Source organism: Oncorhynchus gorbuscha, linkage group LG10 (assembly GCF_021184085.1).
Source record: "Oncorhynchus gorbuscha isolate QuinsamMale2020 ecotype Even-year linkage group LG10, OgorEven_v1.0, whole genome shotgun sequence".
Classification (NCBI taxonomy): Eukaryota; Metazoa; Chordata; class Actinopteri; order Salmoniformes; family Salmonidae; genus Oncorhynchus; species Oncorhynchus gorbuscha.
The window spans coordinates 4,539,882-4,561,193 of record NC_060182.1 but is presented as its reverse complement, the minus strand read 5'-3'; the positions used below and the strand labels follow the sequence as shown (position 1 = coordinate 4,561,193).

The window sequence follows — 21,312 nt, the reverse complement described above, 5'->3', positions numbered from 1 at the left end:
AGATATGGTTAATAGATGCTGAATCCAGACATGACTAATAGATGCTGAATCCAGACATGGCTAATAGATGCTGAATCCAGACATGGCTAATAGATGCTGAATCCAGACATGGCTAATAGATGCTGAATCCAGACATGACTAATAGATGCTGAATCCAGACATGACTAATAGATGCTGAATCCAGACATGACTAATAGATGCTGAATCCAGACATGGCTAATAGATGCTGAATCCAGACATGGCTAATAGATGCTGAATCCAGACATGGCTAATAGATGCTGAATCCAGACATGGCTAATAGATGCTGAATCCAGACATGACTAATAGATGCTGAATCCAGACATGACTAATAGATGCTGAATCCAGACAAGGCTAATAGATGCTGATTCCAGACATGGCTAATAGATGCTGAATCCAGACATGGTTAATAGATGCTGAATCCAGACATGACTAATAGATGCTGAATCCAGACATGACTAATAGATGCTGAATCCAGACATGGCTAATAGATGCTGAATCCAGACATGACTAATAGATGCTGAATCCAGACATGGTTAATAGATGCTGAATCCAGACATGGCTAATAGATGCTGAATCCAGACATGACTAATAGATGCTGAATCCAGACATGACTAATAGATGCTGAATCCAGACATGACTAATAGATGCTGAATCCAGACATGGCTAATAGATGCTGAATCCAGACATGACTAATAGATGCTGAATCCAGACATGACTAATAGATGCTGAATCCAGACATGACTAATAGATGCTGAATCCAGACATGGCTAATAGATGCTGAATCCAGACATGGTTAAAACCTGTCTAGGAAAGACGTTCCGCTAGCGGAACCCCTCGATAACATTCCGCTGAAAAGGAAATTCAATTTTTTTTTTAAATACAGTGCCTTGCGAAAGTATTCGGCCCCCTTGAACTTTGCGACCATTTGCCACATTTCAGGCTTCAGACATAAAGACATAAAACTGTATTTTTTTGTGAAGAATCAACAACAAGTGGGACACAATCATGAAGTGGAACGACATTTATTGGATATTTCAAACTTTTTTAACAAATCAAAAACTGAAAAATTAGGCGTGCAAAATTATTCAGCCCCTTTACTTTCAGTGCAGCAAACTCTCTCCAGAAGTTCAGTGAGGATCTCTGAATGATCCAATGTTGACCTAAATGACTAATGATGATAAATACAATCCACCTGTGTGTAATCAAGTCTCCGTATAAATGCACCTGCACTGTGATAGTTCAAAGTTCAAAGGGGGCCGAATACTTTCGCAAGGCACTGTATGTAACTTTCACACATTAACAAGTCCAATACAGCAAATGAAAGATAAACATCTTCTTAATCTACCCATTTCAAAAACGCTTTACAGCAAAAACACTTATGATTATTTAAGGTCAGAGTCAAGTGACAAAAACACACACAGCCATTTTTCTAGCCAAAGAGAGGAGTGACAAAAAGCAGAAATATAGATCAAATTAATCACTAACCTCTGATGATCTTCATCAGATGACACTGACAGGACATCATTTTTTTGTTCGATAATGTGTATATTTATATCGAAAAATCTCAGTTTACGTTGGCGCGTTACGTGCAATAATGTTTTCATTCCAAAACATCTGGTGATTTTGCAGAAATACTCATTGATAAAGGATGCAAGTGTTATTGTCAGAATTAAAGACTTATCCTCTATGCAACCGCATTGTCAGATTTAAAAAAAACTTTACGGAAAAAGAAAAAGCCAAAGAAAAAGCCGCCATTTTGGCGTCAACATTAGTTAGAAAAAAACACTATAAATATTCACTTACCTTTGATGATCTTCATCAGAAGGCACTCCCAGGAATCCCGGTTTGACAATAAATGACTGATTTGTTCCATAAAGCCCATCATTTAGCCACTTGTTGTTAGCGTGTTCAGCCCAGTAATCCATCCTTATGAGGAGCGAGCATTTCCTCCAGACAAAAACTCAAAAAGTTCCATTACAGGTCGTAGAAACAAGTCAAATGATGTTTGCAATCAATCTTTAGGATGTTTTTTTAAACTTAAATCATCAATAATATTCCAACCAGAGAATTTCATTGTCTGAAAAAAAGCCTTGGAATGAGAGCAAACTCTGTCGGGAGCGCGCGTCATGAGACCGAGGATATCTGCCAGACCACTTACTCAAAGAGCTCCTTTATAGTAGAATCCTAAAACAAGGATCTAAAGACGGTGACATCTAGTGGAAGCATTAGGAAGTGCAAGCACATCCATAACTATCAGGGATTTGAATAGGCACCGTTTTGAAAATCGATTTCTCACTTCCTGTTTGTATTTCCTCTCAGGTATTTGTCTGCCATATGAGTTCTGTTATACTCACAGACATCATTCAAACAGTTTTAGAAACTTCAGAGTGTTGTCTATCCAATACTAATAATAATATGCATATATTAGGATTTGGGACAGAGTAGCAGGCAGTTCAGTTTGGGCACGCTATTCATCCAAAAGTGAAAATGCTGCCCCCTGTCCCAAAAAAGTTAATAGATGCTGAATCCAGACATGGATTGAGTGAGTTACTGAGCTGCCTTGCCTGTTTTGAGCACCAGAAGGTGCAGTGCATCATCTCTCAGGTAGGAGGCAGCAGCGATCTCATGCGTAGGGATTCTCAGCAGCAGTTTCTCATTGTCTCGCCAGGTCAGAAGAAGACATCGGGCTGACAAGCTCAGGATACAGTCCTGCTCAACGCTGGTCCTCAGGGGAAGCACCTTCAGCTGCTGCGCAACCAAAAAAACAACAGAGACGCATATTACACACCAGAGATACAGACACATGCTAGGTAATGACTATTTATACAACGGGTGGGTCTAATCCTGAATGCTGATTGGATAAAAACACATTCCAGCCGGTGTCTATTCCACAAGTTACCACCGGCTAAATCTACGATGTTAAAATGATTATTTACTCTGTTCCATCTGACTGCTGCAATCCACTGTCTCATCAGCCCAGCCAGGCAATTTATAGACTTGTTCTCCACTATAAAAAGCATCTAGACATGATCTCACATGTCTTTTAGACTAACATTTGGTTTTCAACAGCAGAGATTTGTATAAACCAGTCTGTTTATACGACACTTGCATCATAGTTTCAATATTAAAATTAAATCTCCAACTGTCCCATGGTAATGAACATGTCGGAAGTCGGGACAAGACAGACATGCAGGCAATGTTTCTCATCCGGTCGAAATAATAATTCAGCTGTCATCATTTTTATGGAATTTAACAAAAAATATATAAATTTAAAAAAGTTACAATGAAACACAGCCAGTTTGCAGTCTTTCCAGTTTCGGTTTAAAGTGATTGTGTTAGCTGTGTTGTTGGCCAGCTCCTCTGAACAACAGTGTCCTGAGGAGAGAGCACATATCTATGCCCGGTGAAATCGTACCTTATTAGCTCATTGTTATGGATGTATCCAACTAAATGTCACTAGAAAACAGCTTAAACAAATGTAAATACAGTTACTTCGCTGTTATTTTGACATGACCATAAGTCAGCTGTAGTTGGCTAGCTAGCAAGGGGAAAAGAACGTTGACAGCCAGTATGGCAACGGAACATTTAGAACGAACGACTTGGTCGCGTCCATTGATTCAGAACAAAAAAGACTGACCAACTGGGTGTGAATAGATCGAGGCCAGTCAGTTAAACATCTATACATGCTGTGCTACATGCTATTGCTTTCATTTGTTTGCTCCAGTATTGTTTTTCCACTGTTTTATTGGACAGACTCACCCTGGCTGTGTCCAGGAGCTGCAGCAGTTCATCTCTACTGGAAGGGTTTAGAGAGCACGACACCCAAGTCAGGTGACCCAGGAACTACGAGGACAACAAGGATCAGAGATGAGCATCACTGCACTGATAAAAGCAAAAAAAGACCGTGACACCCACCCAGAGAGAGAGAGCAGGACACCCACCCAGAGAGAGAGAGCAGGACACCCAACCAGAGAGAGAGCAGGACACCCACCCAGAGAGAGAGAGCAGGACACCCACCCAGAGAGAGAGCAGGACACCCACCCAGAGAGAGAGCAGGACACCCACCCAGAGAGAGAGAGCAGGACACCCACCCAGAGAGAGAACAGGACACCCACCCAGAGAGAGAGCAGGACACCCACCCAGAGAGAGAGAGCAGGACACCCACCCAGAGAGAGAGCAGGACACCCAACCAGAGAGAGAGCAGGACACCCACCCAGAGAGAGAGAGCAGGACACCCACCCAGAGAGAGAGCAGGACACCCACCCAGAGAGAGAGAGCAGGACACCCACCCAGAGAGAGAGAGCAGGACACCCACCCAGAGAGAGAGAGCAGGACACCCACCCAGAGAGAGAGCAGGACACCCACCCAGAGAGAGAGAGCAGGACACCCACCCAGAGAGAGAGCAGGACACCCACCCAGAGAGAGAGCAGGACACCCACCCAGAGAGAGAGAGCAGGACACCCACCCAGAGAGAGAGCAGGACACCCACCCAGAGAGAGAGCAGGACACCCACCCAGAGAGAGAGCAGGACATCCACCCAGAGAGAGAGAGCAGGACACCCACCCAGAGAGAGAGAGCATGACACCCACCCAGAGAGAGAGAGCATGACACCCACCCAGAGAGAGAGAGCATGACACCCACCCAGAGAGAGAGAGCATGACACCCGCCCAGAGAGAGAGAGCATGACACCCACCCAGAGAGAGAGAGCAGGACACCCACCCAGAGAGAGAGCAGGACACCCACCCAGAGAGAGAGAGCAGGACACCCACCCAGAGAGAGAGCAGGACACCCACCCAGAGAGAGAGAGCAGGACACCCACCCAGAGAGAGAGAGCATGACACCCACCCAGAGAGAGAGAGCAGGACACCCACCCAGAGAGAGAGAGCAGGACACCCACCCAGAGAGAGAGAGCAGGACACCCACCCAGAGAGAGAGAGCAGGACACCCACCCAGAGAGAGAGAGCAGGACACCCACCCAGAGAGAGAGCAGGACACCCACCCAGAGAGAGAGCAGGACACCCACCCAGAGAGAGAGAGAGCAGGACACCCACCCAGAGAGAGAGAGCAGGACACCCACATTAAATCACATTTTATTCATCACATGCTTCGTAACAACAGGTGTAGACTAACAGTGAGATGCTGACGGGCCCTTCCCAACAATGTAGAGAGAAACAACAGGTGTAGACTAACAGTGAAATGCTGACGGGCCCTTCCCAACAATGTAGAGAGAAACAACAGGTGTAGACAAACAGTGAAATGCTGATGGGCCCTTCCCAACAATGTAGAGAGAAACAACAGGTGTAGACTAACAGTGAAATGCTGACGGGCCCTTCCCAACAATGTAGAGAGTAACAACAGGTGTAGACTAACAGTGACATGCTGACGGGCCCTTCCCAACAATGTAGAGAGAAACAACAGGTGTAGACAAACAGTGAAATGCTGACGGGCCCTTCCCAACAATGTAGAGAGAAACAACAGGTGTAGACTAACAGTGAAATGCTGACGGGCCCTTCCCAACAATGTAGAGAGAAACAACAGGTGTAGACTAACAGTGAGATGCTGACGGGCCCTTCCCAACAATGTAGAGAGTAACAACAGGTGTAGACTAACAGTGAAATGCTGACGGGCCCTTCCCAACAATGTAGAGAGAAACAACAGGTGTAGACTAACAGTGAGATGCTGACGGTCCCCACTGAGTCCATGTGCAGGGTATGAGGTAATAACATGGCTTTATACACAGGGTAACAGTACTGAGTCCATGTGCAGGGTATGAGGTAATACCATGGCTTTATACACAGGGTACCAGTACTGAGTCCATGTGCAGGGTATGAGGTAATCACATGGCTTTATACACAGGGTACCAGTACTGAGTCCATGTGCAGGGTACGAGGTCAATAACATGGCTTTATACACAGGGTACCAGTACTGAGTCCATGTGCAGGGTATGAGGTAATACCATGGCTTTATACACAGGGTACCAGTACCGAGTCCATGTGCAGGGTATTAGGTAATCACATGGCTTTATACACAGGGTACCAGTACTGAGTCCATGTGCAGGGTATTAGGTAATCACATGGCTTTATACACAGGGTACCAGTACTGAGTCCATGTGCAGGGTATGAGGTAATAACATGGCTTTATACACAGGGTACCAGTACGAGGTCATTGTCGTAGATATGTACATATAACTAGCAATAAAGTCACAGATAATGAACACTAGCAGCATCGTATGTTGATGAGTTAGTGAAAGAAGGGTCAAGGCAGGTCAATTTGTTTAACGATTTAACTAGCTATTTAGCCGTCTTATGGTTTGGGGTTAGAAGCTGTTCAGGGTCCTGTTGGTTCCAGACTTGGTGCATTGGTACCCCTTGCCGTGTGCCAGCAGAGAGAACAGTCTATGACTTAGGTGACTTCCGACTTTCGGATGGGACGTTAATTGGGTGTCCTGACTCTCTGAGGTCATTAAAGATCCCATGTTACTTATCGTAAGAGTAGGGGTGATAACCCCGGTGTCCTGACTCTCTGAGGTCATTAAAGATCCCATGTTACTTATTGTAAGAGTAGGGCTGTTAACCCCGGTGTCTGGCCCTCAAACCATCACGGTCACCTAATAATCCCCAGTTTACTATTGGCTTATTTATCCCCCTTCTCTCCCCTGTAACTATTTCCCAGGTCGTTGCTGTGAATGAGAATGTGGTCTCAGTCAACTTACCTGGTAAAATAACAGATAAATAAATAAAAGGTGGCGTTTGTTTTTATATATATACATTTGTTTATTATATTTCTTTGTGCGTTGATTGGGATAAAAAAAAGAAGAAGCTTGCAGTGAAGAGAGAATGTCATTCTGAAAAAAGTCTCAAAAGAAAGGATCATGAGGAAAATAGAAGTTTCAGGGAAGAATGGACAGGGAAACAGGCAATCTTACCATATTTCTTCACTGTCAAACCAGAGTGTCTTGTTTGCAACGAAACGGTTGTTTTTTGCAAATAATTTAATATTAGACATCCTTATTAATTTAAAAAGTGACCTTTCTACCCATACAGAGGTTCGACCGACACAGAACAACGTAAGTTTCAACAGCTACTCAACATCAGTTTCCCCTAACAACTGCCTGGGTTTAAACGTCTTCTCTCTTTTTTTAAGAAAGTGAAACGCTCAAAGAATTCTATTTAGAATCGCTGTTAAATCAAGAAGCATCTCTGTCAATAAATATCTTTGTCAATAAGTATCACTGTCAATAAATATCTCTGTCAATAAATATCTCTGTCAATAAGTATCACTGTCAATAAATATCTCTGTCAATAAATATCTTTGTCAATAAATATCTCTGTCAATAAATATCTCTTCAATAAATATCTCTGTCAATAAATATCTCTGTCAATAAATATCTTTGTCAATAAATATCTCTGTCAATAAATATCTCTGTTAATAAATATCTCTGTCAATAAATATATTTGTCAATAAATATCTCTGTCAATAAATATCTTTGTCAATAAATATCTTTGTCAATAAATATCTCTGTCAATAAATATATTTGTCAATAAATATCTCTGTCAATAAATATCTTTGTCAATAAATATCTCTGTCAATAAATATCTCTGTCAATAAATATCTCTGTCAATAAATATCTCTGTCAATAAATATCTCTGTCAATAAATATCTCTGTCCTTTTGACTAAGACACCGTTTTAACCTTTTATTGTGTCATGAACACAACCAGTCACAATGTTTTCATCTGTTGAATAAACGTTGAATAAACGTTGAATAAACAGTGATCGAAAGAGACACCAAAAAAGTGTAACGACATTTGACGATAGACCAGAATCCAATGCTGTCTGCCCACGTCTTGGTTTTAGTTTTATGCTTCAGCGTACCCCCCCCCCCCCCCCCCCACCACTATTTATTTTGTTCCGGGATGCAGTACCAGACTTTACCGCCTTTACTGTCCCCCCTGGTCCCAGGGTACTGAGCTTCGTGATGAGCTTTGAGGGCACCATGGTGTTGAACGCTGCACTGTAGTCAATGAACAGCATTCTCCCATAGGTGTTCCTCTTGTCCAGGTGGGAAAGGGCAGCGTGGAGGGCAATAGAGATTGCGTCGTCTGTGGATGAGTTGGGGCAGTATGCTAATCGGAGTGGGTGCAAGGTGTCTGGGATGATGGTGTTGATGTGAGCCATGACCAGCCTTTCAAAGCATTTCATGGCTGCAGACATGCGTGCTACAGGTCGGCAGGTTACCTTGGCGTTCTTGGGCACAGGGACTATGGTGGTCTGCTTGAAACATGTAGGTATTACAGACTGGGTCAGGGAGAGGTTGAAAATGTCAGTGAAGACTTGTACTCATGGCGGTATTCCATCCGGTCTGCGGCATCGCGAATGTTAACCTGTTTAAAGGTCTTACTCACATCCACTACTGAGAGCGTAATCACACAGTCGTCAGGAACAGCTGGTGCTCTCGCCCTTTGCTCAGTGTTGTTTGCCTCGAAGCGAGCACAGAAGGTAACCCAGGAACTGAGGAGGAGGGAGTACAATGGTATGTCTGGTTGTGTCCCAAACACAAGACATCTTCTCTAGTAACAACCACAACTTGTGTTTGAGACATAGCCTATGCCTGTGTTTGAGACATAGCCTATGCCTGTGTTTGAGACATAGCCTATGCCTGTGTTTGAGACATAGCCTATGCCTGTGTTTGCAAGTCTATTATCTATAAGTCTCGATGATGTGTCCTCCTCACCTTTGATACAACTATTGATTGATTAGTTGACGTCTCACCTTGACCTCCTTCTCTACATAGTCATAGATGAGTCTCTCTGGGTGGATGAGGAAGTCTGGAGGGTACAGGGGTACGGTGTGGAGTGGTCTACGAGACACACTACTCCTGTCTGTCTGTCTGCGCCCCGACTTAGAGAAGACCAGGAGCTTGATGGGTGATACAAAGCCCTGAGGAAGGAGAGAGAGAGAGAGAGAGACAGAGAGAGACAGGGAGAGAGAGGAGATGGAGGAAGAGAGAGAGAGAGAGAGAGGAGATGGAGGAAGAGAGAGAGAGAGAGAGAGAGAGGAGATGGAGGAAGAGAGAGAGAGAGAGAGACAGAGAGACAGAGAGAGAGAGAGAGAGAGAGGAGATGGAGGAAGAGAGAGAGAGAGAGACAGAGAGAGAGAGGAGATGGAGGAAGAGAGAGAGAGAGAGAGGAGATGGAGGAAGGAGAGAAAGGGAGAGAGAGAGATAGAGGAGAGATGGAGGAAGAGAGAGAGAGAGAGAGAGAGAGGAGATGGAGGAAGGAGAGAGAGAGAGAGAGAGATAGTGAGAGAGACAGAGATAGAGAGAGGAGAGATGGAGGAAGAGAGAGAGAGAGAGAGAGAGAGAGAGAGAGAGAGGAGATGGGGGAAGGAGAGAGAGAGAGAGTGAGAGAGAGAGATAGAGGAGAGATGGAGGAAGAGAGAGAGAGAAGGAGAGGTAGGGAAGGAAGGAAAAAAGAGAGAGAGAGAGACAGAGAGAGAGAGAGAGAGAGAGAGAGAGAGAGAGAGAGAGAGAGAGAGAGAGAGAGAGAGAGAGAGAGAGAGAGAGAGAGAGAGAGAGAGAGTGAGCAAGAGGGTGTTTTTTTTCTTTCATACTGGGGTAGTGAGGTATGGTGTGGAGGAGGTGACCAGGCGCCTGATGGGGGGGGGCACAAGACCTGATACATCTGAAAATGTAATAGTCTCTCTGATCGACACCGATTGATGCAACAAATTTAAGATAAAAATCAGAAAACATTTTTTTTTTTACAGCTACATAGAAGACTGTGTAGGTTCATGTTTTCTGAAAGCCTTAAAACACCAGGTAATGTCTAATGGTGAAGTATTACAGATGTTGTGTGTGTGTGTGTGTGTGTGTGTGTGTGTGTGTGTGTGTGTGTGTGTGTGTGTGTGTGTGTGTGTGTGTGTGTGTGTGTGTGTGTGTGTGTGTGTGTGTGTGTGTGTGTGTGTGTGTGTGTGTGTGTGTGTGTGTGTGTGTGTGTGTGTGAATTCAACAGCAAGTCAAGGCTGAGTACTTAACAACAGACTCCCATCTGCCTCTTCCCTCGTTCTCTATCAGTACAGTTTCTATAATCAACTTTCGGTGCAATTTTTCACAACTCTTCTAAACTAAACTCTTCACAGATCATCAAAAAAAGGCAGTTATTTAAAAATCCCAGTTTCTTTTAATCACCAAACTTAATCAGCGTTTCATCTAGAAATGTTTCAAATAGCTAAACAAACAGTCGTAGAAAGCACATTACTTTAAATATGATTCCCTTCTCTGTTGTTAAAATACGTTTTGCTATCACTTAATCCAATTGCTCTTAATTTACGCTAATTTAAAGGTTTTGGTAAAAAACCTAGAGATTTAACATGTCAGCTGGTTTGTCAACTACAGATTATGAGAACTTTAATAATGGAAATGTACAATACCAGTCAAAAAATTGGACCCACTCATTCAAGGGTTTTTCTTTATTTAAAACAAAACTGTTTAAAACAAAACTGGAGTAGATGCATTTGTGTAGAGTGCTGCCATTTCATAAGAGAATGTGTGTGTGTGTGTGTAATTCTCACTCTGTGTGTGTGTGTGTGTGTGTGTATATGTGTGTGTGTGTGTGTATGTGTAATTCTCACTCTGTGTGTGTGTGTGTGTGTGTGTGTGTGTGTGTGTGTGTGTGTGTGTGTGTGTGTGTGTGTGTGTGTGTGTGTGTGTGTGTGTGTGTGTGTTGTACAGTGCCATTGTGCTATCATTCTAAATATGTAATTAATTGCTGTCCCGTGTTTTAGATAAATATTCTTGAGAGAGTTGAGAGACTGTATGTGTGTGTAATTCTCATTGTGTGTGTGTGTGTGTGTGTGTGTGTGTGTGTGTGTGTGTGTGTGTGTGTGTGTGTGTGTGTGTGTGTGTGTGTGTGTGTGTGTGTGTGTGTGTGTGTGTGTGTGTGTGTGTGTGTGTGTGTGCAACACAGTCTAACAATCAATTCGTGCATATATGTACAAGATGCATTTCAGCAAATTTAGTGCGTTTTTCTGGCTTAATTAAAGACACAAATTTAACCAGTGGCTACACACAAGCCTTTTAAACAACCATATAGACACGATAGTTTATATTTAATTTAAGTTCTTAAACTCGATGATGTACGATCAGGCAAAATCCCTTGAGTTGCGCACCTTATGCAGGTTTGGTCCCCGGTTGGTTGCCATGTGTCCATATCTAGTGGTGTGGTCCCCGGTTGGTTGCCATGTGTCCATATCGAGTGGTTTGGTCCTCGGTTGGTTGCCATGTGTCCATATCTAGTGGTGTGGTCCTCGGTTGGTTGCCATGTGTCCATATCTAGTGGTGTGGTCCTCGGTTGGTTGCCATGTGTCCATATCTAGTGGTGTGGTCCTCGGTTGGTTGCCATGTGTCCATATCGAGTGGTTTGGTCCCCGGTTGGTTGCCATGTGTCCATATCGAGTGGTTTGGTCCTCGGTTGGTTGCCATGTGTCCATATCGAGTGGTTTGGTCCCCGGTTGGTTGCCATGTGTCCATATCGAGTGGTGTGGTCCTCGGTTGGTTGCCATGTCGGTTGGTTGTGTCCATATCATGTTTGGTCCCCGGTTGGTTGCCATGTGTCCATCGAGTGGTTTGGTCCCGGTTGGTTGCCATGTGTCCATATCGAGTGGTTTGGTCCCCGGTTGGTTGCCATGTGTCCATATCGAGTGGTTTGGTCCCCCGGTTGGTTGCCATGTGTCCATATCGAGTGGTTTGGTCCCCGGTTGGTTGCCATGTGTCCATATCGAGTGGTTTGGTCCCCATGGTTGGTTGCCATGTGTCCATATCGAGTGGTTTGGTCCCGGTTGGTTGCCATGTGTCCATATCGAGTGGTTTGGTCCCCGGTTGGTTGCCATGTGTCCATATCGAGTGGTTTGGTCCCCCGGTTGGTTGCCATGTGTCCATATCGAGTGGTTTGGTCCCCGGTTGGTTGCCATGTGTCCATATCGAGTGGTTTGGTCCCCGGTTGGTTGCCATGTGTCCATATCGAGTGGTTTGGTCCCGGTTGGTTGCCATGTGTCCATATCGAGTGGTTTGGTCCCCGGTTGGTTGCCATGTGTCCATATCGAGTGGTTTGGTCCCCGGTTGGTTGCCATGTGTCCATATCGAGTGGTTTGGTCCCCGGTTGGTTGCCATGTGTCCATATCGAGTGGTTTGGTCCCCGGTTGGTTGCCATGTGTCCATATCGAGTGGTTTGGTCCCCGGTTGGTTGCCATGTGTCCATATCGATGTGGTTTGGTCCCCGGTTGGTTGCCATGTGTCCATATCCCCGATGTGGTTTGGTCCCCGGTTGGTTGCCATGTGTCCATGTGTCCATCGAGTGGTTTGGTCCCCGGTTGGTTGCCATGTGTCCATATCGAGTGGTGTGGTCCTCGGTTGGTTGCCATGTGTCCATATCGAGTGGTTTGGTCCCCGGTTGGTTGCCATGTGTCCATATCGAGTGGTTTGGTCCCCGGTTGGTTGCCATGTGTCCATATCGAGTGGTGTGGTCCTCGGTTGGTTGCCATGTGTCCATATCGAGTGGTGTGGTCCTCGGTTGGTTGCCATGTGTCCATATCTAGTGGTTTGGTCCTCGGTTGGTTGCCATGTGTCCATATCGAGTGGTGTGGTCCTAGGTTGGTTGCCATGTGTCCATATCAAGTGGTTTGGTCCTCGGTTGGTTGCCATGTGTCCATATAGAGTGGTGTGGTCCTCGGTTGGTTGCCATGTGTCCATATCGAGTGGTTTGGTCCTCGTTTGGTTGCCATGTGTCCATATCGAGTGGTGTGGTCCTCGGTTGGTTGCCATGTGTCCATATCGAGTGGTTTGGTCCCCGGTTGGTTGCCATGTGTCCATATCGAGTGGTTTGGTCCTCGGTTGGTTGCCATGTGTCCATATCGAGTGGTGTGGTCCTCGGTTGGTTGCCATGTGTCCATATCGAGTGGTTTGGTCCTCGGTTGGTTGCCATGTGTCCATATCGAGTGATGTGGTCCTCGGTTGGTTGCCATGTGTCCATATCGAGTGGTGTGGTCCTCGGTTGGTTGCCATGTGTCCATATCGAGTGGTGTGGTCCTCGGTTGGTTGCCATGTGTCCATATCGAGTGGTGTGGTCCTCGGTTGGTTGCCATGTGTCCATATCGAGTGGTTTGGTCCTCGGTTGGTTGCCATGTGTCCATATCGAGTGGTTTGGTCCTCGGTTGGTTGCCATGTGTCCATATCGAGTGGTGTGGTCCTCGGTTGGTTGCCATGTGTCCATATCGAGTGGTTTGGTCCTCGGTTGGTTGCCATGTGTCCATATCGAGTGGTTTGGTCCTCGGTTGGTTGCCATGTGTCCATATCGAGTGGTGTGGTCCTCGGTTGGTTGCCATGTGTCCATATCGAGTGGTGTGGTCATGATGGTCCGCTTGTCAACGGATGTGGAAAGGTTTCTAGTTTTGAGTCGGTTGATCCACTTCCATCTCTGACACGTGGAAACCGGAGGGGGGAAGGGAGGGGGTGCACTCCACTCATATGCGCGTAGGCCTGGCGGGTCCGGGCGCGGCCGGTCAAAGTTGTGGGCCCCATGGTTGCCCACTTGTAGATTGACCCATTGGTTAGGTTAAAGAGTCGTCTGCAAATGAATGACTTAAAAATCATACAATGTGATTTTCTGGATTTTTGTTTTAGATTCCGTCTCTCACAGTTGAAGTGTACCTATGATAAAAATTACAGACCTCTACATGCTTTGTAAATAGGAAAACCTGCAAAATCAGCAGTGTATCAAATACTTGTTCTCCCCACTGTATATATATATATGTTAAAAATACCTTTATTTAACATGACAAATCAGTTAAGAAGAAATTCTTATCTACAATGATGTCCTACTCCCGGCCAAACCTGGACGATGCTGGGCCAATTGTGCGCCGCCTTATGGGACTCCCAATCATGGCCCGGATGTGATACAGCCTGGATTCGAACCAGAGACTGTAGTAAAGCAACATCCTTAAGGGTGAAACCGCTCATCAAGAAAACAAAACCAATAACATCGGTGGTGGCGCTGTTTCCCTGCAGAGGATTCAATCTATCGGTGAACCAGAAACCATTTTCAGAGCAGACAGACAGACAGACAGACAGGCAGGCAGGCAGGCAGGCAGGCAGGCAGGCAGGCAGGCAGGCAGGCAGGCAGGCAGGCAGGCAGGCAGGCAGGCAGGCAGGCAGGCAGACAGACAGACAGACAGACAGACAGACAGACAGACAGACAGGCAGGCAGGCAGGCAGGCAGACAGACAGACAGACAGACAGACAGACAGACAGACAGACAGACAGACAGACTCACTCACACACAGTAAACAACGCAAACCGCACTGCCAAAGGCCAAAACAATAGAATGATGTCCATCTTGGCTCTGTATCAGAACCCTCTGCCTGAGGAAACCTTTCTCACCTTGAACATGAACAGAACATGAACAGAACTTACCTTCTTGGCTTTCTTAGTGGGCTCATAGTCCATCCCTGAAGTAGGCAGTGATGGAAAGTAAGTGGCGTCTCTCTAGGAGCTGCGGGCTGGTTTTGGGCTGAGGGCTGACGGCTGGGACGTGTGTGTGAGTTCCTGGCACTCAACAAAGACCTCAGGAGCACAGGAGAGTCGTAGGAAACAGAGGAAACCCACTTCCTGTTAGACAGGAAACTCCACCAGAGCCTGATAATAAACTAACAAAGACAGACAGACAGACAGACAGACACAGACACACACACACACACACACACACACACACACACACACACACACACACACACACACACACACACACACACACACACACACACACACACACACACACACACACACACACACACACACACACTGTCCTGATAACAGAGGAATAAACACACACACAAGCACATATGCATGCCTTCATACTGATTAAGACACACACACTGCACGCACACACACACACACACACACACTGCACACACACACACACACACACACACACACACACACACACACACACACACACACACACACACACACACACACACACACACACACACACACACACACACACACACACACACACACACACACACAACACACAACACACTGCACACACACACACACACACACACACAACACACTGCACACACACACACACACACACACACACACACACACACACACACACACACACACACACACACACACACACACACACACACACACACACACACACACACACACACACACACACACACACACATACACACACACACACACACTGCACACACACACAACACACTGCACACACACACACACACACACACACACACACACACACACACACACACACACACACACACACACACACACACACACACACACACACACACACACACACACACACACACACACACACACACACACACACACACACACACACTGTACATACACACACTGTACATACACACACACAACACACTGCACACACACTGCACACACACACACACTGCACACACACACACACACACACACACACACACACACACACACACACACACACACACACACACACACACACACACACACACACACACACACACACACACACACACACAGAACACACCACAGAACATAAACATACACTAAACTCCCCTTTACTCAGTAATATCCCCCAAGCTGGACCAATAAGGTGCCAGCTCTCACCACCAGAGGTCAGTGGAAGACAGTGTGAGGGGCGGGGCTTACCATACCAGTGACTCTTTCAGCGTCTTTATCACAGGAGGCTGCTGATAGGAGAACGGCTCGTAATGACGGCTGGAACGGACCCAATGGAAAGGCATCAAACACATGGAAACCATGGAAACCATTCCACTCATAATCAAATCAAATCAAATCAAATTTATTTATATAGCCCTTCGTACATCAGCTGATATCTCAAAGTGCTGTACAGAAACCCAGCCTAAAACCCCAAACAGCAAACAATGCAGGTGTAAAAGCACGGTGGCTAGGAAAAACTCCCTAGAAAGGCCAAAACCTAGGAAGAAACCTAGAGAGGAACCGGGCTATGTGGGGTGGCCAGTCCTCTTCTGGCTGTGCCGGGTAGAGATTATAACAGAACATGACCAAGATGTTCAAATGTTCATAAATGACCAGCATGGTCAAATAATAATAAGGCAGAACAGTTGAAACTGGAGCAGCAGCACAGTCAGATGGACTGGGGACAGCAAGGAGCCATCATGTCAGGTAGTCCTGGGGCACGGTCCTAGGGCTCAGGTCCTCCGAGAGAGAGAAAGAAAGAGAGAATTAGAGAGAGCATATGTGGGGTGGCCAGTCCTCTTCTGGCTGTGCCAGGTGGAGATTATAACAGAACGTGGCCAAGATGTTCAAATGTTCATAAATGACCAGCATGGTTGAATAATAGTAAGGCAGAACAGTTGAAACTGGAGCAGGAGCATGGCCAGGTGGACTGGGGACAGCAAGGAGTCCTCATGTCAGGTAGTCCTGGGACATGGTCCTAGGGCCCAGGCCAGTTGAAACTGGAGCAGCAGCATGGCCAGGTGGACTGGGGACAGCAAGGAGTCATCATGTCAGGTAGTCCTGGGGCATGGTTCTAGGGCTCAGGTCCTCCGAGAGAGAGAAAGAAAGAGAGAAGGAGAGAATTAGAGAACGCACACTTAGATTTACACAGGACACCGAATAGGACAGGAGAAGTACTCCAGATAAACAAACTGACCCTAGCCCCCCGACACATAAACTACTGCAGCATAAATACTGGAGGCTGAGACATGCGCCCGTCCTCCCAAATTAAGACACCACCAACCTCCTGTGATCTTTAAGTACTACTGTATGTGGGACGGGACGGGGGAGGACAAGACAAAGTCAATGGCACCCTATTCCCTATATATAGTGCACTACTTTAGACCAGAGCCTTATGGCACCCTATTCCCTATATAGTGCACTACTTTAGACCAGAGCCCTATGGCACCCTATTCCCTATATAGTGCACTACTTTAGACCAGAGCCCTATGGCACCCTATTCCCTATATATAGTGCACTACTTTAGACCAGAGCCCTATGGCACCCTATTCCCTATATATAGTGCACTACTTTAGACCAGAGCCCTATGGCACCCTATTCCCTATATAGTGCACTATAAAATACACTGTCCTAGCTTTAGAAAATAAATTTTAAGGGCCATGTTTTTTTTCTCATTCTGTTGGATTATCAACCTTTTAGAGTTCATAGAAATAGAAAATATAGAAAGATGAATCATTGACATTAAGTTGGAGGCCCATTCTATAGGTGATATGTCTATGGTAGAGCTGCCTTTATTCTTCATATCAGACCATGGCCAGGGTAGTATCCTCCTATCAGAACAAGGCCAGGGTAATGTCCTATCAGAACAAGGCCAGGGTAGTGTCCTATCAGAACAAGGCCAGGGTAGTATCCTATCAGAACAAGGCCAGGGTAGTATCCTCCTATCAGAACAAGGCCAGGGTAGTATCCTATCAGAACAAGGCCAGGGTAGTATCCTCCTATCAGAACAAGGCCAGGGTAGTATCCTATCAGAACAAGGCCAGGGTAGTATCCTCCTATCAGAACAAGGCCAGGGTAGTGTCCTCCTATCAGAACAAGGCCAGGGTAGTATCCTCCTATAAGAACCAGGGTAGTATCGTATCAGACCAAGGCCAGGGTAGTATCCTCCTATCAGACCAAGACCAGGGTAGTGTCCTATCAGACCAAGGCCAGGGTAATGTCCTATCAGAACAAGGCCAGGGTAGTATCGTATCAGACCAAGGCCAGGGTAGTATCGTATCAGACCAAGGCCAGGGTAGTATCCTCCTATCAGAACCAGGGTAGTATCGTATCAGACCAAGGCCAGGGTAGTATCCTCCTATCAGACCAAGACCAGGGTAGTGTCCTATCAGACCAAGGCCAGGGTAATGTCCTATCAGAACAAGGCCAGGGTAGTATCCTATCAGAACAAGGCCAGGGTAGTGTCCTATCAGACCAAGGCCAGGGCAATGTCCTATCAGAACAAGGCCAGGGTAGTATCCTATCAGAACAAGGCCAGGGTAGTATCCTATCAGAACAAGGCCAGGGTAGTATCCTCCTATCAGAACAAGGCCAGGGTAGTATCCTATCAGAACAAGGCCAGGGTAGTATCCTATCAGAACAAGGCCAGGGTAGTATCCTATCAGAACAAGGCCAGGGTAGTATCCTCCTATCAGAACAAGGCCAGGGTAGTATCCTATCAGAACAAGGCCAGGGTAGTATCCTATCAGAACAAGGCCAGGGTAGTATCCTATCAGAACAAGGCCAGGGTAGTATCCTATCAGAACAAGGCCAGGGTAGTATCCTCCTATCAGAACAAGGCCAGGTTAGTATCCTATCAGAACAAGGCCAGGGTAGTATCCTCCTATAAGAACAAGGCCAGGACAGTGTCCTATCAGACCAAGGCCAGGGTAGTATCGTATCAGACCAAGGCCAGGGTAGTATCCTCCTATCAGAACCAGGGTAGTATCCTATCAGAACCAGGGTAGTATCGTATCAGACCAAGGCCAGGGTAGTATCCTCCTATCAGAACCAGGGTAGTATCGTATCAGACCAAGGCCAGGGTAGTATCCTCCTATCAGAACAAGGCCAGGGTAGTGTCCTCCTATCAGAACCAGGGTAGTATCCTCCTATCAGAACCAGGGTAGTATCCTCCTATCAGAACAAGGCCAGGGTAGTGTCCTCCTATCAGAACAAGGCCAGGGTAGTGTCCTCCTATCAGAACAGGATAGTATCCTCCTATCAGAACCAGGGTAGTATCCTCCTATCAGAACCAGGGTAGTGTCCTCCTATCAGACCAAGGCCAGGGTAGTATCCTCCTATCAGAACCAGGGTAGTATCCTCCTATCAGAACAAGGCCAGGGTAGTGTCCTCCTATCAGAACAAGGCCAGGGTAGTATCCTCCTATCAGAACAAGGCCAGGGTAGTATCCTCCTATCAGACCAAGGCCAGGGTAGTATCCTCCTATCAGAACAAGGCCAGGGTAGTATCCTCCTATCAGAACAAGGCCAGGGTAGTGTCCTCCTATCAGAACAAGGCCAGGGTAGTGTCCTATCAGAACAGGGTAGTGTCCTATCAGAACAGGGTAGTGTCCTCCTATCAGAACAGGGTAGTGTCCTCCTATCAGAACAGGGTAGTATCCTATCAGAACAGGGTAGTGTCCTCCTATCAGAACAGGGTAGTGTCCTATCAGAACAGGGTAGTGTCCTATCAGAACAGGGTAGTGTCCTCCTATCAGAACAGGGTAGTGTCCTCCTATCAGAACAGGGTAGTGTCAATTCAGAACAGGGTAGTGTCCTATCAGAACAGGGTAGTGTCCTATCAGAACAGGGTAGTGTCCTCCTATCAGAACAGGGTAGTGTCCTATCAGAACAGGGTAGTGTCCTATCAGAACAGGGTAGTGTCCTATCAGAACAGGGTAGTGTCCTATCAGAACAGGGTAGTGTCCTATCAGAACAGGGTAGTATCCTATCAGAACAGGGTAGTGTCCTCCTATCAGAACAGGGTAGTGTCCTATCAGAACAGGGTAGTGTCCTATCAGAACAGGGTAGTGTCCTATCAGAACAGGGTAGTGTCCTCCTATCAGAACAGGGTAGTGTCCTCCTATCAGAACAGGGTAGTGTCCTCCTATCAGAACAGGGTAGTGTCCTCCTATCAGAACAGGGTAGTGTCCTCCTATCAGAACAGGGTAGTGTCCTCCTATCAGAACAGGGTAGTGTCCTCCTATCAGAACAGGGTAGTGTCCTCCTATCAGAACAGGGTAGTATCCTCCTATCAGAACAGGGTAGTATCCTCCTATCAGAACAGGGTAGTGTCCTATCAGAACAGGGTAGTGTCCTATCAGAACAGGGTAGTGTCCTATCAGAACAGGGTAGTGTCCTCCTATCAGAACAGGGTAGTGTCCTCCTATCAGAACAGGGTAGTGTCCTCCTATCAGAACAGGGTAGTGTCCTATCAGAACAGGGTAGTGTCCTCCTATCAGAACAGGGTAGTGTCCTCCTATCAGAACAGGGTAGTGTCCTCCTATCAGAACAGGGTAGTGTCCTATCAGAACAGGGTAGTGTCCTCCTATCAGAACAGGGTAGTGTCCTCCTATCAGAACAGGGTAGTGTCCTATCAGAACAGGGTAGTGTCCTCCTATCAGAACAGGGTAGTGTCCTATCAGAACAGGGTAGTGTCCTCCTATCAGAACAGGGTAGTGTCCTATCAGAACAGGGTAGTGTCCTCCTATCAGAACAGGGTAGTGTCCTATCAGAACAGGGTAGTGTCCTATCAGAACAGGGTAGTGTCCTCCTATCAGAACAGGGTAGTATCCTATCAGAACAGGGTAGTGTCCTCCTATCAGAACAGGTTAGTATCCTATCAGAACAGGGTAGTGTCCTATCAGAACAGGGTAGTGTCCTCCTATCAGAACAGGGTAGTATCCTATCAGAACAGGGTAGTGTCCTCCTATCAGAACAGGTTAGTATCCTATCAGAACAGGGTAGTGTCCTATCAGAACAGGGTAGTGTCCTATCAGAACAGGGTAGTGTCCTATCAGAACAGGGTAGTGTCCTATCAGAACAGGGTAGTGTCCTATCAGAACAGGGTAGTGTCCTATCAGAACAGGGTAGTGTCCTATCAGAACAGGGTAGTATCCTATCAGAACAGGGTAGTGTCCTATCAGAACAGGGTAGTGTCCTATCAGAACAGGGTAGTGTCCTATCAGAACAGGGTAGTGTCCTCCTATCAGAACAGGGTAGTGTCCTCCTATCAGAACAGGGTAGTGTCAATTCAGAACAGGGTAGTGTCCTATCAGAACAGGGTAGTGTCCTATCAGAACAGGGTAGTGTCCTCCTATCAGAACAGGGTAGTGTCCTATCAGAACAGGGTAGTGTCCTATCAGAACAGGGTAGTGTCCTCCTATCAGAACAGGGTAGTGTCCTCCTATCAGAACAGGGTAGTGTCCTCCTATCAGAACAGGGTAGTGTCCTATCAGAACAGGGTAGTGTCCTATCAGAACAGGGTAGTGTCCTCCTATCAGAACAGGGTAGTGTCCTCCTATCAGAACAGGGTAGTGTCCTATCAGAACAGGGTAGTGTCCTCCTATCAGAACAGGGTAGTGTCCTCCTATCAGAACAGGGTAGTGTCCTATCAGAACAGGGTAGTGTCCTCCTATCAGAACAGGGTAGTGTCCTATCAGAACAGGGTAGTGTCCTCCTATCAGAACAGGGTAGTGTCCTATCAGAACAGGGTAGTGTCCTCCTAT

General features: G+C 46.4%; 1 protein-coding gene across 3 annotated transcripts in view; it reads right to left on the bottom strand.

Moving 5' to 3' along the window:
• The window catches only part of ccm2l (CCM2 like scaffold protein), a 55,919-nt gene extending 41,299 nt beyond the window's left edge, over positions 1-14,620 (bottom strand). For 2 of the 3 annotated variants that reach the window (XM_046364178.1, XM_046364180.1), the window contains exons 1-4: positions 14,487-14,620; positions 8,792-8,959; positions 3,781-3,864; positions 2,586-2,769 (exon numbers count right to left, since the gene is read on the bottom strand). In XM_046364178.1, the coding sequence (XP_046220134.1) occupies positions 2,586-2,769; positions 3,781-3,864; positions 8,792-8,959; positions 14,487-14,519 (469 nt within the window). In that variant the 5' untranslated portion in view covers positions 14,520-14,620. The remainder of the gene's footprint in view (positions 1-2,585; positions 2,770-3,780; positions 3,865-8,791; positions 8,960-14,486) is intronic. The other variant, XM_046364181.1, reaches the window with a different exon arrangement.
• Positions 14,621-21,312: the final 6,692 nt, after the last annotated feature.